At 44.7% G+C, this 27,893-nt stretch overlaps 1 protein-coding gene across 1 annotated transcript; it reads left to right on the top strand.

Moving 5' to 3' along the window:
* Positions 1–567: 567 nt before the first annotated feature.
* On the top strand, positions 568–19,009 carry LOC128068581 (phospholipase A and acyltransferase 3-like). Its single transcript, XM_052661691.1, has 3 exons — positions 568–577; positions 2,768–3,036; positions 16,091–19,009. Exons 1-3 carry the CDS (start codon positions 568–570, stop codon positions 16,190–16,192), a joined length of 381 nt encoding a protein of 126 aa, XP_052517651.1. The 3' UTR covers positions 16,193–19,009.
* Positions 19,010–27,893: the final 8,884 nt, after the last annotated feature.

Below are 27,893 nucleotides of genomic sequence, written 5' to 3'. Positions count from 1 at the left end.
TTGGATGCATGTGGCAGGGGTGGGGGTGAGGGTAGGGGAGAAGGAAAGGATGTGTTAGGGAGCTGGAGGACTTAGGGTGGCCCTCTCTGGGGACTAGGAAAGCTGGAAGAGGGGTTGGAACAGGGGACATCATTCCCCAGATCAGGAATGTAGTGGGAACAGAAAAATGATTCATTTTTGCAGCTGGGGTGCCCCGGGGTGGAACACAGACCATGAGGAATGGGGTGCGGAAAGGGAGTCAGGCAGGACTGTGGGGTGCCTAGTGGGAGATGTGGGCAAAGGCCCGGCTTGGCTTCTTGGCACAAGTGACCTTGAGCAGGGCATCGCCCTCTGGGAACCCTGGTTCCTGCGTCTCCACGATGGGATGATGCTCCCTTGTCAGGTTGTTGTGTGGGCGGAAGGGCCACGTAGCATGTGTCCACCCCATTGCTGACAGCTTTGTGATCCCACAAGGTTCTGGTCCCTGGCTGAACTACCTGTTGGGTCACATTAAGATCTCTCCACCTTGCATCTCTCAAGACATCAGCTATGAGAGAAGGGCATCCTGAGGGCAGGAGGGGCCCAAAGATGGGGCTCAGTGAGGCCACGGACACCATGAGCACAGGGTGGTGGGCTTGAGGGTCTGTCCACATACTGACTGCCCAGCATTGCCCTGGGTGGGCCTGGTGCTGGGACATGTTGGGGAGATGCTGTGCATGCTGTGTCATGAGTACACACGTGCAGAAACACATCTGCACAGCCCCAGGCATACGAAGGTACACCTGAGTGAACACGGACTCAGCCAACACAGTCCCAGGACCCTCCCTCTTTTCCCGTGTCTCAGCAGGGGTGGGGGCTGGTGCCCAAGACAAGTGCTTGCACCGTCCCGGTTGCCCATCACGTGATGAGGATTAAGCATCACCCCCTCTCCCCAAAGAAGCCACTCTATGCGAGACAGATGGCTTAGGTTCATGTTCATCTGGTTTTTCTAGAGCAGGCAGGCCAAACGCTATACCTGGAGATCTGGCTGAGATGTTTTCAAAGTGGCTATTAGACAAGAATGCAGTCCATCTGGTCCCTGAAAGCAAGGAAGGATTTTCTGTCTAAATGTCAGTCCTGTCCAACTCTTGGTCGTGTCTGACTCTTTCCGATCCCGTGTCCTATAGCCTGCTAGGCTCTTCTGGCAGGAAGTCTCAATGGACATTAGCAAATATTTTAAAAGGAACAAAAATGCAAACATAAAATATCAAATTTTGTGTGGTATAGGTAAAGTGCTGAGACAAAAATGTATTGTCTTAAATGCTTATACTAGAAAGGAAGAAAAGTTTAAAATCAGTTCTCTGAGCTTTCAACTGAAGAAATTAGAAAAAAAGTGCAAAATAAACCAAAGCAAGTAAAAAGAAGGAATTAAAAAACATAAGGGCAGAAATCTATAAAGCTGGAAACAGAAAACAGCAGAGAAAATCAATAGGGTCAAAAATGTTTTTCTGAAAATACCAATTAAATGGGTAAAACTCTAGTGAGACTGACAAAGAAAAAAAGGGAAAAAGATTCAAATGACCAATATCAGAAATGAAAGAAGGGTTTTCACTAAAGACCCCACAGACATTGAAGAGATAAGAAAATCATATTATGCACTCTATGTATGTATTACATTTGATGACTAAGATTAAATGTAGATTGGTACAGCCACTATGGAGAACAGTATGAAGATTCCTTAACAAATTAGGAATAAAATTACCATATGACCCAACAACCCCACTACTGGGCATATGCTCTGAGAAAACCACAATTCAAGACGATACATGCACCCCAGTGTTCATTGCAGCACTATTTATAATAGCCAGGATATGGAAGCAACCTAGATATTCATCGATAGATGAATGGATGAAGAAGATAGGGTTCATAGGTACAATGGAAGATTATACAGCCATAGAAAGGAACGAATTTGAGTCAGTTGTAGTGAGGTGGATGAACCTAGAACCTGTTTTACAGAGTAAGGTAGTCAGAAAGAGCAAAACAAATATAGCACAGTTGTGCATATATATGAAATCCAGATTAAATGGACCAATGTTTTGAAAAACACAAACTCTCAAAAGCAACCCAAGATAAAATAGATACACGGTCTATTTCTATGTCCAGTTAGGGGAATTGAATTTTTAATTAAAAAATCTTCCAAATGGAAATATCCAGGTAAGATTGCTTCCCCAGCAAATTTCATGAACAGTTTAAAGAAAGAGTCCCAATTTTTATAAAATTCCAGAAAATAGAGAAGGGGACAGCACTTCTGAGAGAACAAACAGATGGAAAATTAGCACATGAAAAGATGCTCAACATCTTTAGCTGCCTAGGCAAATACAAATTAAACCACAATGAGATACCTTGACACATCAAGAATGGGATCCGTTCCCCAAAGCCATCCACCTTTTCTGCAGCAATCAGCTTTGCGTATGTCAGGGAAGTGGAGTCTTGGCGGGATCACAAAAAACTCACACTCTATTCTCCCAGGGAGGTGGGTGTGCTCAGAGCCTGTATTTGCACAATCAAGAGGGCCACTGGGGTGTCACAGGATGTGCAAGGCCAACTTCTCTAGGTTAAAAATATCACAACAAATTATGGAACTTCATTCCTCATTTCAGATAAGACCGTGGACCAGAGACCACAAGGGTCTTATCCAAAGTCACATAGGTCTGACCCTGACTCATCTGCTCATCCCCTTGTGGATGTGGTGGATGCTAGGCTGGGGGCCAGCCCAGGACCAATCATGTTCCTCATCCTGTATCCACAGGCAGAATCTCAGGAGCTGGTGGGTCCAGTATCATGTCTTCACTGGCTGATAGGGCCATAGTAAACAAGAAGCGGCTGTGTGATGTGGTTGGGGGAGATCCGTACAGGGTCAACAACAAGCATGATGACAAGTACAAGCCATTTCCTCCCAGCAAAATCATCCAGCGGGTGGAGAAGCTGGTGGGCTGGGAGTTGTGCTACAGCCTGACCAGCCAGAACTGCGAGCATTTCATCAATGAGCCGTGCTACGGGGTCCCCCGCAGCGACCAGGTGGGTCCTCGGTGTGTCCCTAGCTCCGTGGTCTCTGAGTTTCTTATTTCTCTGCTGTTTCTCTTACTCAGCCAGGCCACATCCCCCAGAAGTTGCCTTAAGATATGTAGGATAATGGTGACAACAGTTCACTCTACATGCCAGGCTTGAACTTGAATTGATTGCTTTATGAGTACCTGTGGCTGCTGTAACACATGGCCAGAAATTCAGTGGCTTAACACAACACAAATGTATTGTCTTATAGTTCTGGAGGTCAGAAGTCTGAAACAGGTCTCACTGAGCTAAAATCAAGGTGTCAACAAGGCTGTGTTCTTTTCTAGAGGCTCTCACAGGGAACCTGTTTTCTAGTCTTTTCCAGCTTCAAGAGGCTGCCTGCATTCCTTGGCTTGTGGCTCCCTTTCATCTCCAAAGTTAGAAATGGCTGGTTGAGTCTCTCTCCCATTGTTTCACTGTGATACTGACTCTACTCCTTCCTGCTTCCATCAGAAACTTTGTGATTATATTGGGCTTATCTGGAAATCCAGAATAACCTTCCTATTCTAAGGTAAATTGATTAGCAACCTTAATTCTATCTGCAATCTCAATCCTCTCTCTCCATGTAGCATAATGTATTTACAAGTATTAGGAATGAGGACATATTATGGGATTAAGACCTAGACCTCCTTGGGGGCTATTTTTCTGCCTACCAGTTACTCTTTACCCTGGGTACAGTTAATGCCCTGGGAGCTCCTCCTGCTGTTATTCTAGAAAGATTTCCCTCTATTGTCTCCTGTACCAGAGCACCATCTTCCATATCTCATGTCCTCTCTCTTTGTTTGCTGTTATTGTTGAATAGCTAAACACCAACACCATGTTGAATAGCTTTTCCAACACCATGGACTTCAGCCCTCCAGGCCCCTCTGCCCATGAGATTTCCCAGGCAAGAATACTGGAGGGGGTTCCATTTCCTTCTCCAGAGGATCTTCCCAATCTAGGGACCAAACCCATGTCTCCTGCTTTGGCAGGTGGATTCTTTACCAATGAGTCACCTGGGAAGCCCTGTCTTGGTTTACACATTTCTTGTGGTGGAAACTCCTTCAGCAGCTTCTTAAAAAAGGATGCATGGAAGGAGAATTTTTTTTGAGATCCTATATGTCCGAATTATTTTTCAATTCACCCTCCCACTTGAAATAATAGTCTGTATAGGTATAGAATTCCAGGGCTTCCCTGGTAGCTCAACTAGTAAAGAATCCTCCTGAAATGCAGGAGATCCTGGTTTGATTCCTGGGTCAGGAAGATCCTCTGGAAAAGGGATAAGACTACCTACTGTAGTATTCTTGGGCTTCCCTGGTGGCTCAGACAGGAAAGAATCTGCCTGCAATGTGGGAAGCCTGGGTTCAATCCCTAGGTTGGGAAGATCCCCTGGAGGAGAAGGGCATGGCAACCCACTCTAGTATTCTTGCTTGGAGATTCTCCATGGACAGAGGAGCCTGGTGGGCTATAGTCCATACGGTTGCAAAGAGTTGGACATGACTGAACCACTAAGCACATAGGTATGTAATTCTAGGTTAGAAATTGTTTTACTGTAAGAGTTTGAGGGCATTATTCCGTTGTCTTCTTGCTTCCAGCATTGCTATGATGAAATGTAGAGTGATTCTGATTCCTGATCTTTTCTCGGTTTCCTGTTTTTCTCTCCTGCTCTAGAAGATGTAATGTCTTGTCTTTACCCAGTGTTCTAAAATCTCACACTAACGTGCCTTGGCATAGGTCTGCTTTTATCCTCAAAGCACCATTTCAATCTGAAAACATATACCCTTTGGTCCTAGTAAATTTTCATGAGTTATTTCACGCTTGCTTCCCCTCTGAGTTTCCTCTAATCCCTCTTTCTGGAAAGTTTATTATTCAAATGTTATACTGACTGGATTATTCCTTCATTTTTACCTTTGGAAGCTGTTTTCTATAGCTTCATCTTTTCTGCTGTTCCTTCTGAGAGATTTCCCAACTTTATCTCTAAAATGTCTATTGAGTTTGTAATTTCCAGCATATTTTTATTTTCTGAGAATTGCTTTTTTCTCTCAACATTCCGTTATTTTTAATAGCACTGTGTTCTTCTTTATATATGGTGTTGTTTAGTCACTAAGTCATATTTGATTCTTTTGCAGCCCCATGAGCCATAGCCCACCAGGTGCCTCTGTCCGTGGGATTTCCCAGGCAAGAATCCTGGAGTGCCTTCTCCAGTGGATCTTCCCAACCTAGGGATCCTGAATTGCCAGGTGGATTCTTTACCACTGGGCCACCAGGAAGTCCCTCTTCTTTACTGTATACATTCTATTCTCTAAAAACAGTTTTTAAAAAGATGTTATCTTTTCTTTCTCCAGATTGCTTTTTCCTTTTTGTTTTGCTCTCTGTCTCCTATTTCAAAGGTCTTCTAGATGTCTTGGAGAAGGCAATGGCACTCCATTCCAGTACTCTTGCCTGGAAAATCCCATGGGCAGAGGAGCCTGGTAAGCTGCAGTCCATGGGGTCGCAAAGCGTTGGACATGACTGAGCGACTTCACTTTCATTTTCACTTTCATGCCTTGGAGAAGGTAATGGCAACCCACTCCAGTGTTCTTGCCTGGAGCATCCCAGGGATGGCGGAGCCTGGCGAGCTTCCGTCTATGGAGTCGTACAGAGTTGGACACGACTGAAGTGACTTAGCAGTAGCAGCAGTAGCAGCAACAGCTAGATGTCTGGTACATCTGGATTGTGGGCTCATGATTAAGAGTACGGGGCTTGAGGAGTGAGCTCAGAGAGGGCAGTGGCTTGTTGACTTTGAGGTTCACTTCAGAGTAGAGGGGGAACCCTCATATTGGTACCTTTCATTGTTTCCACTTGGGCCAGTCCGATTCCCCAGAAGAGTTTTCCTGACTCTTATGCAGAGGGTAAAGTACTGGGAGCAGAGGGGACGGGAAGGCCACGAGCCTCCATTTCGCATATGTATGGCCTCTCAATCCCTTTTTGGAGGTATGATACCCACACCGTCACTTGCGCTTTTGTTTTCAGACCCCCAAATCTTCTGATTTTCATTGCAGTTAGGGAGGGGCCTCAGCTCTCTCTCTCTTTCACCTACTTCCAGAAGAACCTGGTGATGTCAATATGTGATATTTTTCAGGGATTCTGTTGTATACAGTTCAGTTCAGTTCAGTTCAGTTGCTCAGTCGTGTCCGACTCTTGGTGACCCCATGAATCGCAGCACGCCAGGCCTCCCTGTCCATGACCAACTCCCGGAGTTCACTCAAACTCACGTCCATCGAGTCCGTGATGCCATCCAGCCATCTCATCCTCTGTCGTCCCCTTCTCCCCCTGCCCCCAGTCCCTCCCAGCATCAGAGTCTTTTCCAATGAGTCAACTCTTCGCATGAGGTGGCCAAAGTACTGGACTTTCAGCTTTAGCATCATTCTTTCCAAAGAAATCCCAGGGCTGATCTCCTTTAGGATGGACTGGTTGGATCTCCCTGCAGTCCAAGGGACTCTCAAGAGTCTTCTCCAACACCACAGTTCAAAACCATCAATTCTTTGGTGCTCAGATTTCTCCACAGTCCAATTCACATCCATACACGACTACTGGAAAAACCATAGTCTTCACTAGATGGACCCTTGTTAGCTAAGTAATGTCCCTGTTTTTTAATATGCCATCTAGGTTGGTCATAACTTTCCTTCCAAGGAGTAAGTGTCTTTTAATTTCATGGCTGCAGTCACCATCTGCAGTGATTTTGGGGCCCAAAAAATAAAGTCTGACACTGTTTCTACTGTTTTCCCATCTATTTCCCATGAAGTGATGTACACTGTTAGCCCCTGACATATAAACATTTGAGTTTGGAACTTTCAAAATGCGAACTTGTGTTCCAGCAAAGTCAGGAAGGAGTGACATTGAAGCTTGCCCTCCATCTCCTATTGCTGATGATCCTTCCGTTCCACCATCTCCCACCTCCTCTCCCTCCTCCAGTCAGTAACTCTTCTTGCCTGTTCACGTGACACCAGCCCCTGGATGCCAGCTGTTGTTCTTCACCACTGTACTTTTCAAAGTACTATACTGTGAGATTAAAAATATATGAGAGGGACATCCCTGGTGGTTCCAGCAGTAAAGAATACACCTGCCAATGCAAGGGACACAGGTTCAAAACCTGGTCCAAGAGGATCCCACTTGAGGTGAGGTAACTAAGCCCTTGTGCCACAACTGCTGAGCCCAAAACTACTGAGTCCAAGTTCTAGAGCCTATGCTCCACAACAAAGGGAGCCCCCACTTCCTGCAACTCAAGAAAGGCTGAACACAGCAGTGAAGACCCAGTGAGCCAAAAATCAATGAGTAAATCTTTTTTAAAAAAAATATATGAGAACCCTATTAAAAGGATGGCTCAGATGGTAAAGAATCTGCATTCAATGCTAGACACTGACGTTCAATCCCTGGGTTAGAAAGTCTCCCTTGAGAAGGGAGTGGCAACCTACTCCAGTATTCTTGCCTGGAGAATTCCATGGACAGAGAAGCCTGGCAGGCTGAAGTCCATGAGGTCGCAAAGAATCAGACACAACTGATCACTTAATGCTTTCACTTTCAATAAGTATCTTTGAGTGTGATAATAAAGAATTTAAGTTGAAGTAAAAAAAGAATGTGTTCTTTATTCTTTTTGTTTTTTATGTATTTTTTTGTATGAAAAGTACTATAAATCTTTTACAGTACAGTGCTGTATAGTTGATTGTGTTACTTGGGGACCTAAGCTAACTTTGTTGGACTTACAAACAAATGGGACTTAAGAACGTGCTCTCAGAACTGACCAGGTTAGTATGTAGGGGACTTACTGTATTTAGGATTAATATTCAGCTTTTTCCACAGCTGCCTTAGCCTTTAGTGTTCTCTGAGTCCTAGTGGAATTATGCCTAAAACTAATGTCTTACTTTATTTTTGTTTGGAGTTCAGGACGGAGTGAAATTTGATACGTGTTCTGTTTTTACCCTGAAACTTACTCTTTCTTTTGCAGGTTTCTTTTTTTCTAGAACAAGCAATATAAGTAAGATATCTTAATAATTTAAAGTATAACATCACCACTCTTTTTCATAGTTGAGTCATTTATTGAAGAACGTGCAGAGAGCACTTGGCGCCTGGCAGGTCTGGGCACTGGACATACAGCAAAGATGAAGACAAGTGAGGGTTCTGTTAGGACCCAGGTCAGAGTTCACTGAGGATTCAATAGAAATTCCTGTTCAAATTTACACGTATCTCAAGAGCTCCCTGTTGATCAGCCAGGATTTCAACCATCTGGCCTCATCTCCCTGTCCTGTCCACAGTCACCCTCTGGGGATCTGTCTGCTTTAAAAACCCGCAGGCTGAAGGGAATTTCCCTCTTCAGGCCTGTGTATGTCATTGGCCAGCTGCCGCATTCACAAATTCCTTCCTCCTGCTGCCCTCCTCTCTGCATTTCCCTGCCAATATTTGTTGACTCCTGAGTTTGTCAAGGAGGCTATGAGGCACATGAAGCTCCATGAGCTGGACATCCTTGTTGAATGTACAGTCTGTACTCAGCTTACTGACACAGAATCTGACTCACTCTCCTCTCTCTTGCAGGTCAGAGATGCTGTCACAGCAGCTACCATCTCTGGAGTGGGCCTGATAGCCCTATTTGCTGGAGCCATGTTCTCAAGAAACAAGAAGCAAAATCAATGACCTGAAGGGAGTGTCTTGTCAGCAGTGGCTTTAGACATTGAGGGGCGTCTTGTTTTGCTAGACAGTTTTGAGAGAGTTAACAGGCAGGTTGATAGGCAGTCCAAGGCCCCTTTAAGGAGGAAGTAAACTTTCCTTCTTTTTCTTATTCTTTTGCCTTAGTCTCGTAGGCCCTGTGAGCTATGATATATCTTTCCAAGGATGGGCTATTTTTAAAAGCTCTGTGTTCATTTTGCAACAGTCTATTTCATTTGAAAACTGGCCTTTTAAGCATAACATATCTTACTCCTGGGTATGCTTTTCTCAGACTCTAGGTCTCCATGTCAGTCATTATAACTGTACCAAATGGTGCCTGGGAACCTGTTTCCTCACTGCTTACACAACCATAACACATCTCTCCCAGGGACAGAGTGCTTGAAACCCATTTTACCAGACTAGTCTTGGGCCAATGTTATCTCAAGATGTATGCTGTGGGAGAGGGTCTGGATAAAACTTTCTCAGTCTTGAGACATTGTTTTTATCTATTCTCAGCAGCCAGTTGAAAAGTATATAATGCCCTGCTTAAACTAGTGAGGTGGGTACTCTTTCTACCCCCTTCTGACATCTATGTCAGAAGCTTTCTCTGTCCTTTTATGTTAAATAAAAATCTTTGCTGCACAAAGCTCTGAGTGACTGAGACTGCATCTTTGGTCCTGGAGTTAAATCTCCTTTGAAGACCACAGATTCGACACCAAACATCATAAGCTATCAGTTTCTGGTATGGTTTGTGGATTTCATTTTTTCTTATAATAATAAAAATAAAACCCAATAAGGGAGGATTTTACTGGGGGACATGCATCAAGAACTGCCTGGCTGGAGTCTGTTGAGATTGCAGTGAGGCTCTGTTCCTGCTGATGTCAGGCTGTCTGGGTCTTTGGTGATTTTCTCTCACTTTCGGTTTGTGGGCAGTGTTCTTTGCCTGCAGGAAACAAAGTCCAGCTCTGGTTATCTGAAGTAATGGGTGTTTCCAGTCGTGTCGGTACAGGTGGGCAGCAAGAGAGACAGACAAACCTGACTGATATGCAAGAACAGGAACCAAGGGCAATCAGGACCCTTGGACCTGGAACTAAACCCAGGCCAGCTTCTAGGAGTCAGCAGCCGTAGTCTGTAGATGTCCAGTGGGGCTGAAACCAAACAAAACCACAGCCAAAATGAAAATTATATGCTCTGGCCAGTCTTGTTTAAAACCTCCCCTGCTCTCCACAGCTTTTCTCTGCCTTATCACTTCCACCCTGCAGTGATCCTGCGTCCTCTCTTCTTGGGACTTGTCACGGCCCCCAAGTCTCTGATCCCACACCCACTCCTGTAGTGTCTCTTCCCATATCTGCTCAGCTCCAGCCTTACCCCTGGTCTGAGAGGAGCTCCTAGCACAAGCTCCTGAGAGAGAATCTGATTGGCTCACTCACTACACTGAGCTGTCTACCGATTGGTTGACTGTCATTGGGTCAGATATCAGTTGATGGAAAAGAGTATGATTTTTCTTGTTCTTTTGAGGAAAGGTGAGGTTAAGATCCATCAGGTTGTTGATATTCATTACTTTATAACATTTTGAGATTTGGTCTCTTCATGGGCGTGTGGTGGTCGAGAGTGCGGCTTTCTGGAGTCAGGCAGACCCGGGCTGGATGTGAGCTCTGCCTTTTGTCAGCTTTATGACCTTGGGGATTGATTGAAGTTCTCTCAGGTTAAATACCACTCTTGGCGGTTTAGCCTCTCAGTCGTGTCAGACTCTTGTGACCGCATGGGCTGTAGCCCACTAGGCTCCTCTGTTGATGGGATTTTCCAGGCAAGAATACTCGAGTGGGTCACCATTTGGTAAAGTACAAGTGATGATATTGATCTCGGAGGGCTACTGTGTGAATTAGGTAAGAGCATCCTTATGCTTAGCATAGTGGCAACTAAGAAAATTCTCTTAATAAATCGTGGCAGTTGAAGTAGTCATAATGGCCCTCATTTTCATTCTTTCTCTTGGTTCACCCAGTGTCTTGTCCACTGGCCTGTCTGGGCCACAGTGACATCCTTAGGAGGCATTCACCAGCAAGGATCATGCTCAGCCTTCTTCCTCATACTGCTGATAACTAGTGGTGTTTACTACACTGACCTGCATGCTGATTAGTTCATCCCTATATATGTACATATATACAATAAATATATAAGTATGTATATGTGAATGGGAAAGGCGATTCATATAAAAATCGAGGAATATCAAGTACACCCCTACCTAGGTATGGATAGGGTAATACTGCCAATGTTTGGTGAAGAGTTCCAGAATCTCTGGGTCACAGTCTGGTGTCAACTTCTCTGACAGTTTATAAGAGCCTCCTTCTGGGAAAGTCACTGGGCAGGTCCATGAGGGGAACCTCATTAGGTTACAAAGGTGATGCAAACAGAAGGGATCTGGGGGATTATGGCATCAGCACAGGTGTCTGTTGGGGAAAATGACCCTCGCAACCTTTGTCCTGAGCCACATTTGATGCATACTGTCATCCTAGTATCTGTCTTTACTAGCAGCCTTTAGAGACACCCTTCAGTTTTCTCCTGTATTAATGCTTTTACCCTCTGTAGCTCACATCTTTCCCATTCTTAGATTACTCTCTAGTTTTGGTGGAATACCACTTTGAATAGGTTCTGAAAAAGAGCATATTTTAAAAAGACTGTGTGTGCCTGAAAATATCTTCATTTTATCCATTTGATTGATAGTTTGGGGATGCAATTTTAGGCTGAAAAAAATGTTGCCCCAAATTTGAAGGTATTGCTCCATTGTTATGTCATTTAAGCTATTCTTGTTGAGAAGTCTGAATTCGTTGTGATTTTTGAGCCTTTGTATGTGACCAGTTTTATCTTTCTGGAAGCTTATAGACTCTTCTCCTTATCTTCAGTGTTCTGAAAATTATCTATGATAAACCTTGCATAGATCTGTGTTTATGAATTGTATTGGGAACTTGATGACTCTTTTCAGTCTGGAAACCCCAATTCTTCAGTTCTGGGAAGTTTTCCATTTTCCCTTTTTTTTTAATTCCAGAGGTTGTATCCCTAGAATGCTCCTCTGTTTTTCGTTTTTAGAATTTTTATTTATTCATTTCTGACTGTGCTGGGTCTTCACTGCTGTGTGGGCTTCTGATTGTGGTGGCTTCTCTTGTTGTGGAGCATGGCTCTCGGGCACGTGGACTTGAGTAGCTGCTGCAGAGGGGCTCAGCAGCTGCGGCTCCCGGGCTCGCAGCACAGGCTCAATAGCTGTGGTGCACGGGCTTAGTTGCTCTTGGCAGGTGGGATCTTCCCAGGTCAGGAACGGGACCCAGATCGCCTGTACTGGCAGGCAGATTCTTTGTTATTGAGCCAACAGGGAAGTCCTCCTCTGATTTCCTAATCTTCTCTCTCCTGTTTTCCAATTATTTATCTTTTTAAATGAGAAAACTAACATTTACTGGTATATTTAGTATAATAGAAGTATTTTAAAAGTAGCAGTGATGATGTCAGAATAAAGAGAAACTTACGCCAAAATAAATCTGATTTCATAATTTGTGGTACTACATAACAATTGAGGTCCCAGTTAGACCTGGGCTTCAACTTCAGATAAATGTCCACCCTCCTATGCAGCAATAAAATAAAAAAAGAGATTACTGTACACATTTGGGAAATAATAAATTAAGGGTGTTGTATTAGGAAGATTTGGTAGATTTATAAAATATCTCTTAATTATGTCATTTTTAGTTTCCTTTAGTGGTTATTAATAGACTGAAGGACAAATTCATAAGTTCATACAAGTAGAACATTTGATTTCAACACAGTATTGTTACATAATCTAGTAAAATACATTTGTCAGTACACAAAAATAATATTTAGAGCATTTAAATACAATTCCAAATCTTGAGATAGTAAAAGAACCAAGAAATATTTGTTTATTGTTCATTCTTTCTACAAACATCTTCCTGAAAAATGAAGCAACACTAACTAGACACACGCCATTTCTCTTCCCGAGCCTTTAGCCTGATGCACCACTTACACACCTGAAAAAGGCAAAAAGCATCAGCAGTTCTCCTGGACCCCCTTCAGAGAACACGAAAGCAGGATCCAGACCAAGAGGAGGTGGCATGTGAACTGTTCCCAAAGATTTTCCTCTTTCACTTCTTGGCCTAGATGAGGGTTTCTCAGCCTCAGCACTGTTAACGTTTTGGGCCATTGACACGATGAAGTGAAGCCTTCCTTGTCCTGACTTGCTCTGTGCATTGCAGGATGTTTAGCAGCATCTGTGGCTTCTACCCTCTAGATGCCAGTAGCCTTCCCACCCCCAGGTGTAAGAGCCAGAATGGCTATAGATGTTGACAAATATCTCCCAGAGGCCAAGCCCGTCCCGTCCTTGAGAATCACTGGCCAAGGCAAGCAACGATCATAATACATGGTGTGGCCAAATTAAAATGCAGCTTCCGCACTTGTGCCGTCTCACCAGAGAGGGTGGAAGTAGTGGGTGCTGGACAATGTCCAGCAGTAGTTTTCTTTGTAATCGCTGTCAAAGCAGCAACTCTCTTTCATTGAACTCATGAGGACATTTGTGTTTGTGTTAAAAGAATCTGATTGGTCATTATGTTTATTTGTGTTCAGCTCTTTAAAGCAGACTAGATTTTCCTTCAACAGACTACATGTGACTTGTCTAACTTTCCAGTTAGAAAGGGAAGCAATGGATTAAACCTAAAACGTAGTCTGTGCTTTCCATGCCCGAGTATTCTAAAACAGATTCTCCTATTTTCCATCTGCCTACCTAAAAATACTCAGGTTTCAAGACATGTATACTTAGTAAGCTTTTGTAAATAAGCCTTCACATTGAATAGTACATTTTAAAAGAGGCAGCTAGGAGCTACACACTCAGGCTGAAGTCTATTCTGTGTCAGATAAAATTTTAAGATAAGTAGAAACTGAAGATATGGCCAATGGTAATATGTATATTTCATAAACCTGGATAAATTGCAGGGCATTAGTTAAAAATTACTGTAAATATTAAAGCCAACTTGCTGTCAAATATTTTATAAACATTCTTAGTTTGTAACCACTCATAGCCTAAATTCAATTGCTCTCTGAGTAATATTACCCTTCTTATATCTACTTACAACATTGCTGAAAGTAAAGAAAGCACATTCAAACTGTCTTTTTCCTAGAAACAATTCCAGGGCTTAACTCAGAGTGGACGTTTCAGCATAAGCAGCTAGTTGTCTGCAATCTGATAGAATTAGTTTGCCCACTTTGACAAAAAAGATAATGAAGGAGAATTTTTCTCTTTCATACTATTCTGATTGAAGACCTCTGATGCACACCATGTAGCCTATTTTCATGTTCAGAACTCCTGCAATTTCAGCGCAGTGGCTGGGCTGGACCCAGCAGCCTTGCAACAAGAAAATCATCAATGGCATCTGAAGGGAGCACTGTTTCTCCCAGGAAGATTATTCTTTCTGTAAAATTTGCACCCTTAGAACTAACTATTTACTACTTTTGTATTTAATGACATACTTTGTACAAGCATGAGCACAAACAATGAGGCTATTGTTGTTTTCTTTGACCAAGTACCTTTTGTATGAACTGGCTCCATCAGCATTTCTTCTCACACTATGAGGTTCTGTAAAGAACTGGGGGCTTATTGTTCTTACTCCACTATCTGCAAACCATTTCTCCCATCCTAATGCCTAGCTTAGCAAGGAAAACACTGGATACAAGTGGTTATATGCAGGTTCCCTAGCAAGAACGAAACAGAGCCACGAGTGCCATGAAGCCAGCCTAATTACCTTTCACAGGAAGCTCTAAAGACTGACGGACTGCTGCTGCTAAGTCACTTCAGTCGTGTCTGACTCTGTGCGACCCCATAGACGGCAGCCCACCAGCTCCCCCGTCCCTGGGATTCTCCAGGCAAGAACATTGGAGTGGGTTGCCATTTCCTTCTCCAATGCATGAAAGTGAAAAGTGAAAGGGAAGTTGCTCAGTCGTGTACGACTCTTCACAACCCCATGGACTGCAGCCCACCAGGCTCCTCCGCCCATGGGATTCTCCAGGCAAGAGTACTGGAGTGGGGTGCCATTGCCTTCTCCGGACGGACAGTGGAAGTTAGGTCAGTTGCTTCATTCAAACTTCTGTCCTCATGTGTTCTGCTGCCAAGTATGCCAGTTCTGGGTACCTTGTGATGTTAGTTACACTGGTATATTTCCTGGAATTTCATATAGCTTTGCTGGACACATTTATCACTCAGATAAGCCTGGACAGGGCCAAGATACATATTTTTTAACCACTGAAGCTTTCCAAATTGTTCTTCATGTTGGGCATGTGTGAGTATTGCAGCCACAAAATATACAGCCTAGACAAGCTTTGTGCTTTGAGTACCAAGGGCAGAGTTGGCAGGTCATGTAAGGATGTGGATTTTGGGTTCCAGGTCCACATTTTCACCCTTTATATTATTGAGATTTCTGATAGGTTGTCTCATTGGATTTCTTGGCATCAAACCATTAAGAAAATCTTTTCCTTTTGGAATCTTGATTCTGCTTAAATGCTTGGTTTGGTTTCAGGGGAGATATCTTGATCCATGTTTATGATGCTCTTTTAGTTGGGAGAAGTACAGTTTTGCTGATTGGGGCATCGTGCCTTCATTGCAGTGAGTGTTCTCTAAGTCCTAGTGAAATTATGCCTAAAACTAATGACTTAGTTTATTTTTAGTTGGAGTTCAGGAAAGAGTGAAATTTGACATATGCTCAATTTTTACCATGGAACTTACTCTTACTTTTGCCTGTGTTTTTTTTTTTTTTCTATTATAAGCAATACAAATCAGATATCTTAATAGTTTATAACATCACTAGTCTTTTTCATAGTTGAGTCATATATTTAAGAACATGCAAAGGTCAATGGTTGGCTGGACTGCGCTCTGGGGATTCAGCAAGGGTGAAGATAAGTGAGGGATTTGAAGGACAGAGGTCAGAGTTTATTGAGGATTCAATAGCAATTCCTCTTCAACTTTACACTTACTTCAAGAGCTCCCTGTTGGCCAGCCAGGATTTCAACCATCTGGCTTCGTCTCCCTCGTCCTTTCTGCAGCCACCCTCTGGGGCTCTGTCTGCTTTAAAAACTCACAGGGTCAAAGCAGTTTCCCTCTTTATGCCTGTGTACTTTGTTGGCAGCTGGCCCCATCCACCAATTGCTTTCCCATCCTGCCCTTCTCTCCCCATTTCCCTGCCAATATTTGTTGACTCCTGAGTTTGTCAGGGAAGCTAAGGGGCATGTCCAGCTCCCTGAGCTGGATGTCCTTGTTGAATGTACAGTCTGTTCTCAGCTTCCTGACACAGAGTCTGACTCACTGTGCTCTCTCTTGCAGGTCAGAGATGCCATCATGGCAGTTGGCATCGCGGGAGTGGGCCTTGCAGCCATGGGCCTCATTGGAGTCATGTTCTCAAGAAACAAGAAACAAAAGCAGTGACTTTATACAGTCCTGTCTGCAGTGACTTTATACATTGAGCGGGTCTTGTTTGCCTAGTGGGTTTCTGCTTTGGATTGTAGTTTTCATTCTATTTTACAATAAGGTTTATTTTCACAAGAATAAAATGAAGCCCAGTAAGGAAAGATTTAATTGGGATTAATGCATCAAGAAGTGCCTGGCATGAAGTCTGTTCAGGGTGCAGCGAGGCTCTGTTCCTGCTGATGCCAGCCTGTGCTCTGGCTCTTAGGTGATTTTCTCTCACTTTTGATTTGTGGGCTGTGTTCTTTACCTGCAGGAAACAAAGTCCAGCTCTGGTTATCTCCATAATGGGTGTTTCCAGGCGTGTAGGTACAGGTGGGCAGCAAGAGAGACAGACAAACCTGACTGATATGTAAGAACAGGAACCAAGGGAAACCAGGACCCTTGACCTGGAACTAGACCCAGGCTGGCTTCCAGGAGTCAGCAGCTGGAGTCTGTAGATGTTCAGTGGGGCTCAAACCAAACCGAATCGCAGCCAAAATGAAAATTACATGCTCTGGCCAATCTTGTTTAAAACCTCCCCTGCTGTCCACAGCTTTTCTCTGCCTTATCCCTTCCACCCTGCAGTGATCCTGCGTCCTCTCCTCTTGGGGCTTGTTATGATCCCCAAGTCTCTGACCCCACACCCACTTCTGTGGCTTCTCTTCCCATATTCATTCAGCTTCATCCCTCCCCGTGGCCTGCGAGGCGCTCCTAGCACAAGGTCCTGAGAGAGAATCTGATTGGCTCAGTCACCACACTGAGCTGTCTACTGGTTGGTTGATAGCATTGGCCCACTAGACCAATGAGCTCTGCCCAGTGCAGCCAGGTCACCTGGTACAAAGGCTGCCTCAGACCTTATGGAGTGTGGGTGTGGATGGTCTTATACCTGACCTGCCTGCTGCTGAGGCCTCTGGGGAGGGCTTAGGGAAGGAGGTCTGACCATTCGTGATTGGTCCCTTGGGGTCTGCCTCTGTTACTAGCTGGGCTTGGCAGATGTTCAAAGTGACCAGTTTCCTGAAACGGGCTTTTGTGGGCTCCTCGGAAGCTCCCTTCTGGGGCCAATTGTCCTTCCCTCCACAAGGCAAGTCATCTCCTCCATCTGGTTGCCAATGTTTCTCTGGGCAGCCTGGTTGTCTGGGGACCTTCTGTCTGTGGAATCCCGGACAGGACTTGTAAACGGCTCCTTTCTCGTTCCCTCCTGCTTGGACCATACCTGGTCTAGGAAAAGCTTATGCTCATTCTTTCCCCAGTGTTGACATATAGTTTTCTCCCAGTTAGTTCCTTTTAGTTTTATCTTAGCTCTATTGATATAACATCTCATGCCTGTTTTCAAGTTTGCCAAGCTCAAGGGGCACAGGCCAAAATTAAAGGGGAGTCTTTGAAGGCCCTTCTCTCACATTGGGCAGAATGTGATGTGGACCCATGGAGTACAGATCTCTAAATTAATCATGGAATAAAACGGAATGAGGTGGACTAAACATAAGAAAGCAAAAGCACCCCGTTCAATTACAAAATAATGAAACATTACATATAAAAAGTGAGATTTGTGGAAATGATCAGATAAGATGGAAGAACTAATTCCAAATATATTGATAGTGACCATAAATATAAATGCACTAAACTTGCCAAGTAAAAGACAAACATTATACTGGATTAGAAAACGAATGCAGGGAATACTGTTTACAGCAGATTCAATTGAAATATAAGGACATAAAGACTGAAGTTAATAAGATGGACAGTTTATGTGACAAGTCGTTTGACGTCTTGAAAACATTAATGTTATCAAGGAAAAACATTGAGGGTATGTATAAACTGTCCTAGACTGAAAGGCATGTTGGAGACAAAGTAACTAAATGTGAGAAAGGACTATGGAAGCAATTTGGGTTTACTGGGGAAATTTGAATGTGAACTGGATAATGAAGACTATTAAGGAATCATGAATCTTATTAAGTGTGATAAAGGTATGAGGCTTATGTAAAACACATGGCATAAAAAATAGATGCAGATAAAGCAAAATGACAATCAGATTTTAACCCATGCATTAGGTATATGAGCGGCCATTTTACTACTACTTTTGTATATTAAAACATTTCAGTAGTAAATACCTTATAAATAGCTGAAACTTGAAAATTTAAACAAAATAAACTTTCAAAATAATTTCAATAAATTTTATAGTAATATTTTTAATAAAAAGATATACTAGGCAACTACTAAGTAAAAACTGGTGAATTCATTGATATGAATTAACTGAAAGCTGGCATAACTATATTGATGTCAGAAAATATAAGCTTTAAACCAAAAATGATTACTAGACAGAAAGGATGAAAAGTGTGGCATAATAAGAAATACACTTGGTCTTTGTCCTTGGTTCTTGGGCAGAGCTCCTAAAACCCTCAGAATTTCCTTGTTGATAGGCTTTATGTTTTTCTATTTCTAAGGAGACCCCTTTGATCAACCTGAGTTTGTACTAATGGGGTGACTTAGACCCTTAGATAGTCTTAGGATGGGGCTGGTCATCAGAAAGCCCCAGTGATTAGAGGGTTGGAAATTTCAGGCTACTGATCTCTAAGAAGGGAATGTGGGAGGGGGTGCTGAAGATTAAGCTCTATAAAAACTGTTCAGCGAGGAGACTTGATGAACTTCCTGGGTGGTGAACATACCAAGGTATCCGAAGAGTGGCTGCCTGAAGAGGACAGGGAAGCTCCTTGCCTCCTCTGTCCCCACGCCTTGCCCTCCACCTCTCTTGCATTTGGTTGCTTCTGAATTGTATCCATCCCAATAAACTGGTAAACATTTAAGGTGCCTTTCTGAGTTCTGTGAGCCTTTCTGGAAAACTACTGAAACATAGGAGGGGTTTTGACAAAAGTACAGGTAAGTGGTGAAGGACATCTGATGTGAAGGAAGACAGTCTTAGGGGACTGCGCACATAGGCTGTGAAGTCTGTTTAGTGTCAAAATCGAACAAATTGAGTGAGCACCCAGTTGATGTCTGGAAACTCAGAGAATTGACTGCTGGTGTCGAGAAACACTCCACAAAGATTCTGATAAAACTTTCAACTAGGAAGGTATGATATTAATAATTCTAAAATTGTTTGCATCTAATAAAAATCTTAAAAGAGATATTAAAAATTTTGGTCTGTTGTAAGGAGAAAATGACCAGTTCACCCCAGTGGGCGATCGACCTACGCCTCTGTCAGGATCTGATAAATCAGGGGACACAAAAATCAGTTAAGACAGAAACTTCGGACAACGTACTGACAAGCTGATTCAATGAGCACATAGACTGTGAGATACAGATTCTTTCTGACCACACACAAAGGAATGCTTACAAAAACTGCCCATGCCCGGGTAGGAGGCGGGTGGCCCTTTAGGAGGCATATCAGACCTCCTGGGAGTCAGGGCTCACTCTCTGACACACACATACTCTGCACATACACTGCACTCACACCCAACTTGTGTACATCACTCTGACTCACTGCCCTGCTGCATGTCCACCCACACTGCCTTCTGGACCCCCTCTCCGTCTCGCCTTTGTCCTCTAAAGAGCGCCTTTCCAGCCCAGTCATCCCGGTAAAGGGAGGGACTTCTCCCCAGTGCAAGAAGGGCTCCCAACTGTTGACTGCAGGTGATGAACAGAGGGAGCCTGCAGGCTGGACTGGGGCTCCTTGAGGGTCAGGTTCTAGACTGTTCCCTGCCAGGGCTGCCCTCTGCCTGTCTCTGGTTTTCGTGTCTCAGGCCAAGCCAAGACTGAGACTTGGAGACCTGACTGAGATTCCTGCCTCTGGCTGTGAACACGGGGCCTTCTCCGTGAGCAGGGGCTGTGTGAGCCATCTGGCTCCCTCAAGCAAGGATGGGTTCTCTGTTTAAGCCCCAGGGTTGAGGTGGAGAGGGGGAACAGTTGCACCAACATGCACTGGTTCTCCCTTCAGTGCCTGGCACAACAGGCACTCAAGAGCCATTTGCTGACTTCATCATGCTCCCCACCCCACAGTGTACCAAGGGCTCGTCTTCATTAGAAGTGAGTTCATGGGCAGACTGTTGGCTTTATTCCACTGGAGAGTGGGGTTCAGTTTCAACCAACCCCCGGTTCTTGGGAAGCATCTCATCTTGGTTCCAGTCGCCTATATATTAGTTGTTTTGGAGGGACGAACAGGAATAAGACACAGTTGCTTCCTTTCAATAGTTTACAACTGGCTGCATAGTGTAAGGAAAGGAGCTTTGGCCTCCCAACTGGACGAAGCAGTTGGGGATCCTTGGTCTCCTGTCCCTGAGTGTGCAGCTTGCACACGTGACTTCCCCCACCCCCCTGCTGAGTTCAGCTGCACTTCCTGCAGAGCAGATAATAATCCCTACCTCCTGCTGTGTAGGGATGGAGTGAAGGAATGCGTGGGGAGGCACTGGGGCAGGCTTGGCCAAGTCCTGGACCAACTCCTTACTTTCTTCCATAGCATCAAAGCATTAAAAAGAATGTCCAAACCCTTGAAACCACTCAAGGTACTGGCCAAATAAAATAGATGTCTGCATTTAATGGTGTGTTATTCAAGATTTAAAACAGATGAACAGCATATGTGCGTATACACATGCAGGCTTATGTGTTTATATATATATATATATTCAAAATAAGTATAAAAGTTAGACTTATTGAAGAACAATTACTAATAGTAAATTGACCCTATTTAATATATAGTTCTTTGACTGTTGACAAACTCACATATCCATGTGACCAGCAGGAGAACGCAGATCACAGGAGAGTCACTCGCCTCTAAAGCTCCCCCATGCCTCTTTGTTGTCAGCCAGCCCCTCCCCTCAGCTCCACACCTCAGCTCCTGTGATCTCTTTTCTCTCCCTATAGCTTTGCCTTTTCTAGAATGTCATAGAAATGGAATCATACAGAAGCTTGCTTTTTGTGTCTGGGTTCTTTAACCTAGCAGAATGTGTCTGATGTTCACTTATGTTGTAGCACGTGATGTGCTTTGTTCCTTGTTACTGCTGAGTGGTGTCATGTGCCAGCCTTTCTTTATTCACCAGCTGAAGGACATTTGTGAACTTTTTTATATTTGACAGTAATTATTACAGCCACTATAGACCTTCCCGTACACATTTGTTTGTGTGCATGAACATGGATTTTAATTTCTTTTGGGTAAACACTAGGTGTAGGATTGCAGAATCATAAACTAAGATTATGGCATCCAGTCCCATCACTTCATGGCAAACAGAAGGTGAAAAAGTGGAAGCAGTGGCAGATTTTAATTTCTTGGGCTCCAAAATCCCTGTGGACTGTGACTGCATCCATGAAATTAAAAGTCGCTTGCTCCTTGGATGGAAAGCTATGACCAACCTAGACAATATATATATTACAAAGCAAAGACATCACTTTGCTGACCAAGGTCCATATAGTCAAGGCTATGGTTTTTCCAGTGTCATGTACGGATGTGAGCGTCAAACCATAAAGAAGGCTGAGTGCTGAAGAATTGATGCTTTTTAACTGTGGTGCTAGAGAAGACACTTGAGAGTCCCTTGGGCTGCAAAGGAGATCAAACCAGTCAATCCTAAAGGAAATCAATGAACATTCCAATGACTATTCATTGGAAGGACTGATGCTGAAGCAGAAGCTCCAATACTTTGGCCACCTGATGCGAAGAGCCAACTCATTGGAAAAGACTCTGATGCTGGGGAAGATTGAGGGCAAAAGGAGAAGAGGGTGGCAGAGAATGAGATGGTTAGATAGCATCACTGACTCAGTGGACATGAATTTGGACAAACTCCAGGAGTGATGAAGGACAAGGAAGCCTGGCATGCTGCCGTCCATGGGGTCACAAAGAGTTGGACGGTACTTAGATACTGAACAACAGCAACAATGGTAAGTGAATGTTTATTATGAGAAATGACCCAGTTGTTGTCCAAGTACCTCACAGCACTATAGGAGTGCACGCCCCTCTACTGGGGAAGGAAGAGGCCCTCGAGATTCCAGGAGGTGCTCGGGGGTGTGTGTGGTCCCTTCATCTGTTTGTTTTCCCTGGCCCTGGCATGGTACTCTTTCCACTAAAGGTTAATCACTAACTTGCCTTTCTTTCTTCCCCTCACCCCTTCTTTCTCATCACACTGTTTTTCTAGAAAGATTCTCCTCTCTCTCCTTCTCTCTAGGTAAGAACGTGGGCCTGTGAGAACAGTGGAACTCAAGCCACAGAACAACGCATCCAGACTTTTGCACCAAAGGGACCGTCAAACTCCAGCAGGGTTTCTGGCAACAGGAGGCCGTGTCTGCAGGATGACCCCTCAGAGGCCTGCCTGAAAAAGCTCAGTGCTGCCAGGACCTGAAGCCATCCCTTTGAATGTGGTCCCCAGGAAGGATGGGGCCACTGTCTCCAAGTCTCTGTTGGGTATAGAAGCCCAGCTTCCAATCTTACCAGCTGGCCCACCCCTGTCCATGTTACCATGTCGGTGAGCTCAGTGGAGCTGGGCTGAGTACACTGCTCTTCGGGGATCATCCTCACATGTCTACTGCATCCTTCTGTGTTTCCCGAGTATCCACGTCTTTATCTAGAACCGTTTTCTGACCAGCACTGTTGGGACTTGGGGTGGACTACTCCCAAATAGATTACAATGGAACATTGTTTATTTTGAATTAAAGTTAAGAAATGGCCAAGGCAAGAGGGATGCTCTGACTCTCCTTTCTGATCCCCTGAAAGCAGGAAATACACCCCTCATGTGAAAGGTGCCCTCGCTGCACCTGGAGGTAGAAGGACACCCTTATTGCCAGGGACAGGGCATCCGGGGGAAGAAGCCTGGATAAACACCTCGTTACTTCTTTTGTTTACCACCCCAAGCGCAAACTCTGCTTAGATTCCTCACAACTGAACACTCAATACCTGTTTTGGGACTTCCCTGGTGGTCCAGTGGTTAAGAATCCATCTTCCAATGCAGGGGACTCGGGTTTGATCCTTGGTCAGAATACTAAGATCCCACATGCCTCAGGGCAACAAAACCTGCTCAGTGCAATGGAAGAAAGCCTGCAAGCAGAGCAAGCCTTCAGTCAGAGAAAACCTGTGCACTACAACCAGGAGCCCTTGCGCTGCAACGAAGACCCAGGGCAGCCAAACAAACAAACAGGCAAACAGCCACAATAACAGCAACAACAAACCACCCCATACTCAGAACACATTAGTTTCTTTGTCCTGTCAATTTCTCACACATGCATTGTTTTCTGTCTAAAATGTCTAAAAGCTGCCTGCTTTGGCACTTCTTAGGGACCATTTCCACGAGGCTCTGTGTGTATGCATTAAAATGGTTTTCTTTTTCTCGATGAGTCTATCTTGAGTTGATTTTATCATTCAGTTCAGTTCAGTCACTCAATCATGTCTGATGCGTCACAACCCCATGTACTGCAGCATGCCAGGCTTCCCTGTCCATCACCAACTCCCGGACCCTACTCAAACTCATGTCCATTGAGTCAGTGATGCCATCCAACCATCTCATCCTCTGTCATCCCCTTCTCCTCTCCCGCCTTCAGTCTTTCTCAGCATCAGGGTCTTTTCCAATGAGCTGGTTCTTCACATTAGGTGGCCAAAGTATTGGAGTTTCAGCTTCAGCATCAGTCCTTCCAATGAATATTCAGGACTGATTTCCTTTAGGATGAACTGATTTGATCTCGTTGCAGTCCAAGGAACTCTCAGGAGTCTTCTCCAGCACCACAGTTCAAAAGCAACAATTCTTCAGTGCTCAGCTTTCTTAGGTAGTCCAACTCTCACATCCATACATGACTACTGGAAAAACCATAGCTTTGACTAGACGGACCTTTGTCGGCACAGTAGTGTGTCTGCTTTGTAATATGCTGTCTAGCTTGGTCATAGCTTTTCTTCCAAGAAGCAAGCGTCTTTTAATTTCATGGCTGCAGTCACCATCTGCAGTGATTTTGGAGCCGAAGCAAATGAAGTCTGTCACTGTTTCCATTTGTTGTTTCATTTTATCATTAGTTTTATCATTAGTTCAGCCACAGTAACCCAAGAAGCACAGAGGGGGAAATTTTCTCTCCCCAACAGTACACAACTGAGACAATATTATTTCATAAAAGCAGAACCTCAGTGCTACCCAGAGTTCAGACATTTGTTCAACAGGTCAATCACAAGCCTGCTATGTGCCTGGAGGTGGCCAGGCACCTGGGACACAGGGCCGTCCAGGCGAGCTTCCTGCCCACAAACTGTGGGCAGCGAGAGGCCACAGGGTGGTTTCCTCCACTTCACACCAGCTTCCAGGCTCCCAGTTGGTCAGCCATGATCTACGTCATCTAAGCACCTACGCCCTCCAGTGGTATTACACCCACAGGTCCGTTGAGTTTCCCTCCTTTGATCCCTCCCTTCTCTGCATTTCATACCTGCGGCTCCTCCTCGCACTTACTCTTTCCCCTCTGGCCAGCCAGTTTCTCGCCTCCTTCCTGGGTGGCTGGCTTTCTCTGGATGTCCCCTTTCATGGCTGTATTTATTCCTGCTGGGGTTGCTTTTAAGGGGACCAGACCAGATGGGTCTTCCCTGAGCTGAAGGTTCTTGGTGTTCTGTGTATCCGTGGTCAGACCCCTGGTATTGAGCGTTACCCCACTTCTCTTGCTGCAGGTCACTGATGTGCTCATGACACAAGGCGTGACAGCAGGTGTCATCGGAGAAGTGGGCCCGGCCCCTGCCGCACTGCCATCCTGCAGAAGCAAGAGGGAAAAGCAGTAAGTGCAAGGAGTTGTCATGAAGGCAGCCAGTTACTATAGAGAAATCTTGCTTAGCTAGCAGGCATGGAGTTTAGTTTATTGATTTCCCTGTTTTGTGATCATTTAGGCTTATTTTAATGGAACTAAGTAAAAGCACAGGAAGATTTTATTTGGGGAAATGCAGACTAGCATGATTCTATTAAAGACACGGTTGAGGACTTCCCTGGTGGTCCAGTGGTTAAGAATTTGCCTTCCAAAGCAGGGGCACAGGTTCAGTCCCTAGGTGGGGAACTAAGATCCCACATGCCTCGGGGCAAGTAAATCTGAGTGGGGCAACTACTGAGCCCATGTTCTCTGGAGCCCGCATGCTGCAACTGGAGAGTCCATAGTGAAAGTCAAAGTCGCTCAGTTGTGTCCGACTTTTGTGATCCCATGGACTGCACGCTCCATGGAATTCTCCAGGCGAGAAATCTGGAGTGGTTAGCCTTTCTCTTCTCCAGGGGATCTTCCCAACCCGGTGATTGAACCCAGGTCTCCCACATTGCAGACAGATTCTTTACCAGCCGAGCTACAAGGGAAGCCCAACAAGAGAGTCCATGCACCGCATTAAAAGATTTTGTATGTTGCAACTAAGACTCAATGCAGTTAAAAAAAAAAAAAAGACAATTGAACTCTGTTCCGGACTGCTATTTTGTCTTGTTTATGCCTTTCTCTCCATGCCAGCCACTGTCAGTTGAGGTTCCTGGCTCATTTGCTGTGTGGTTCCAGATAGTCCTCCTCTTCTCACTGCCTTTATTATTATTATTTTTAATGTATTTATTTAGTTTTGGCTGTGCTGGGTCTTTGTTGCTGCACAACCCTTTCTCTCGTTGTGGAAAGTGGGGATTGGCCTCTAGCTGTGGTGCACTCGGTTCTCATCGTGGTGGCTTGTTTGGTTGCAGAACACGGGCTCTAGGGCGCCTGGGCTCAGTAGCTGCGGCTCCTGGGCTCTATAGCACAGACTCAGTAGTTGTGGTGCCTGGGCTTATTTGCCCCACAGCAAGTGGGATCTACCCAGACCAGGGATTGAACCCATGTCTCCTGCACTGGTAGGCACATTCTTTACCACTGAGCCCCCAGGGAAGCCCTCACCTGCTTTTATCATGTGTAAATGGAAAGCACTGGGCCTGGTCTTGTGCACATTCTCCCAGCTCTAAATTCTCTGATTCACCTATAAAGGCTGGCTGCCGGCCTCACCCACTTTTTTTCAGTCTTCAAATATTTCTCTATTGGAAAGCCATGCGTTGCCTTCATTTATTGGATTTCGAATCACAGTATGTCTACTTTGGTGAAACATGGCTGCATTTTCTAGTACAAAAAAGCTTTAAAAATTGTTTCAGGCATGAAAAGATGTATCCAACTTAAATTGCGAAAAAGCGCACTGTATTTACTGCTGCCCTGCAGTCATTTCTGCATTCCCCATGTTTCTTAAGTCACTATTGTCTGATTGCACACAATGTGAAGAGCAAGTATGAAAATCAGACATTTACATATACTTCTGAAGTCCTCTTGAGAATATCCTGTTGGCATTAAAGGCTCAGCTGCGGTGGCAGGATATGCACATGCCTGTTGGAAAGCCGGAATGATCTCCCAGTGATGCGCCTGGAACCATCAGGGAGGAGCCGCTGGACCTGCAAGGACGCAGCGGGGCTCACCGGAAGACTGCAGAGGAATGTCTGTCTCTGAACAGCCGAGTTATCGAATGACCAGCTTCCAAATTCACTCGTGTGTGTTTTTAGCTCACCTGTTTTATTTTGTTTCAAAACGCCATTTAAAAAAGTCCCTGCCCCAGCTCGCTCCAGCTATAGGAGCAGGGATGGAAGTAGAGAAAGAGGCTCTGCTGAGTCAGTACCGGGATGGGCAGCGCTTAAGTTTTGGCAGGGTTGCCGATCCCAACGAGAAGAGGAAGGTGGAGGAAACAAGGTTAATATAGGCACGGATATACGTCGCCAAGAACTGATTCTTTTTCATGAGAAAAGCACATTGTCTCCTCTGTCTCTACCCCCGAGAATCCCCCAACCTCGAGTCTCTCCTGGGTTCATTTTCCTTTTTCTGCCTCCCAGACTGGGCATCTCCGCGATGGGCTTCTTCCTTTCCCCAGTAGAGGGCGCCCTCTCCTATGTTGCTGAGGGGAACTTGAACAACAGCATTATGTTTCGTTTTTTTGAGGGGGTGGGTAGGCAGTTTCTTAAGATTAACCATTGACTTACCGGTAACTCCACAGCCCTACTTGTGTTTGCCCAAAAGAAATAAAAATATACTTTCATGCATACAAACAAACCTGTATGGTAACGTCCATCAGTTCACTTCAGTTCAGTTCAATCGCTCCGTCGTGTCCGACTCTTTGCGACCCCATGGATTGCAGCACCCCAGGCTTCCTTGGAGCCTACTCAAACTCACGTCCATCGTGTCTGTGATGCCATCCAACCAACTCATCCTCTGTCGTCCCCTTCTCCTCTCGCCTTCAATCTTTCCCAGCATCAGGGTCTTTTCCAGTCAGTTTTTTTGCATCAGGTGACCAAAGTATTGGAGTTTCAGCTTCAACATCAGTCCTTCCAATGAATATTCAGGACTGATTTCCTTTAGGATTGACTGGTTTGATCTCCTTGCAGTTCAACGGACTCTCAAGAGTCTTCTCCAACACCACAGTTCAAAAGCATCAATTCTTTGGTGCTCAGCTTTCTTCACAGTCCAACTTTCACATCCATACATGACCACTGGAAAAACCACAGGTTTGAGTTTTGTTGGCTAAATGATGTCTCTGCTTTTTAATATGCTCTTTAGGTTGGTCATTGCTTTGCTTCCAAGGAGCAAGCGTCTTTTAATTTCATGGCTGCAGTCACCATCTGCAGGGATTTTGGAGCCCCTCAAAATAAAGTCTGTCACTGTTTCCACTGTTTCCCCATCTATTTGCCATGAAGTGATGGGACCAGATGCCATGATCTTAGTT

The sequence above is a fragment of the Budorcas taxicolor genome, chromosome 25 (genome assembly GCF_023091745.1).
Source record: "Budorcas taxicolor isolate Tak-1 chromosome 25, Takin1.1, whole genome shotgun sequence".
NCBI classification, from domain to species: domain Eukaryota; kingdom Metazoa; phylum Chordata; class Mammalia; order Artiodactyla; family Bovidae; genus Budorcas; species Budorcas taxicolor.
The sequence above is the reverse complement of the archived record's forward strand: the minus strand, read 5'-3'. Positions and strand labels throughout refer to the sequence as shown.

What these genes read in the sequence shown, in the direction of transcription:
- LOC128068581 (XM_052661691.1), top strand. An exon ending in GGGTCCCCCGCAGCGACCAG is followed by an intron (nt 3,037 to 16,090) that starts GTGGGTCCTCGG and finishes TCTCTCTTGCAG; the next exon opens with GTCAGAGATGCCATCATGGC.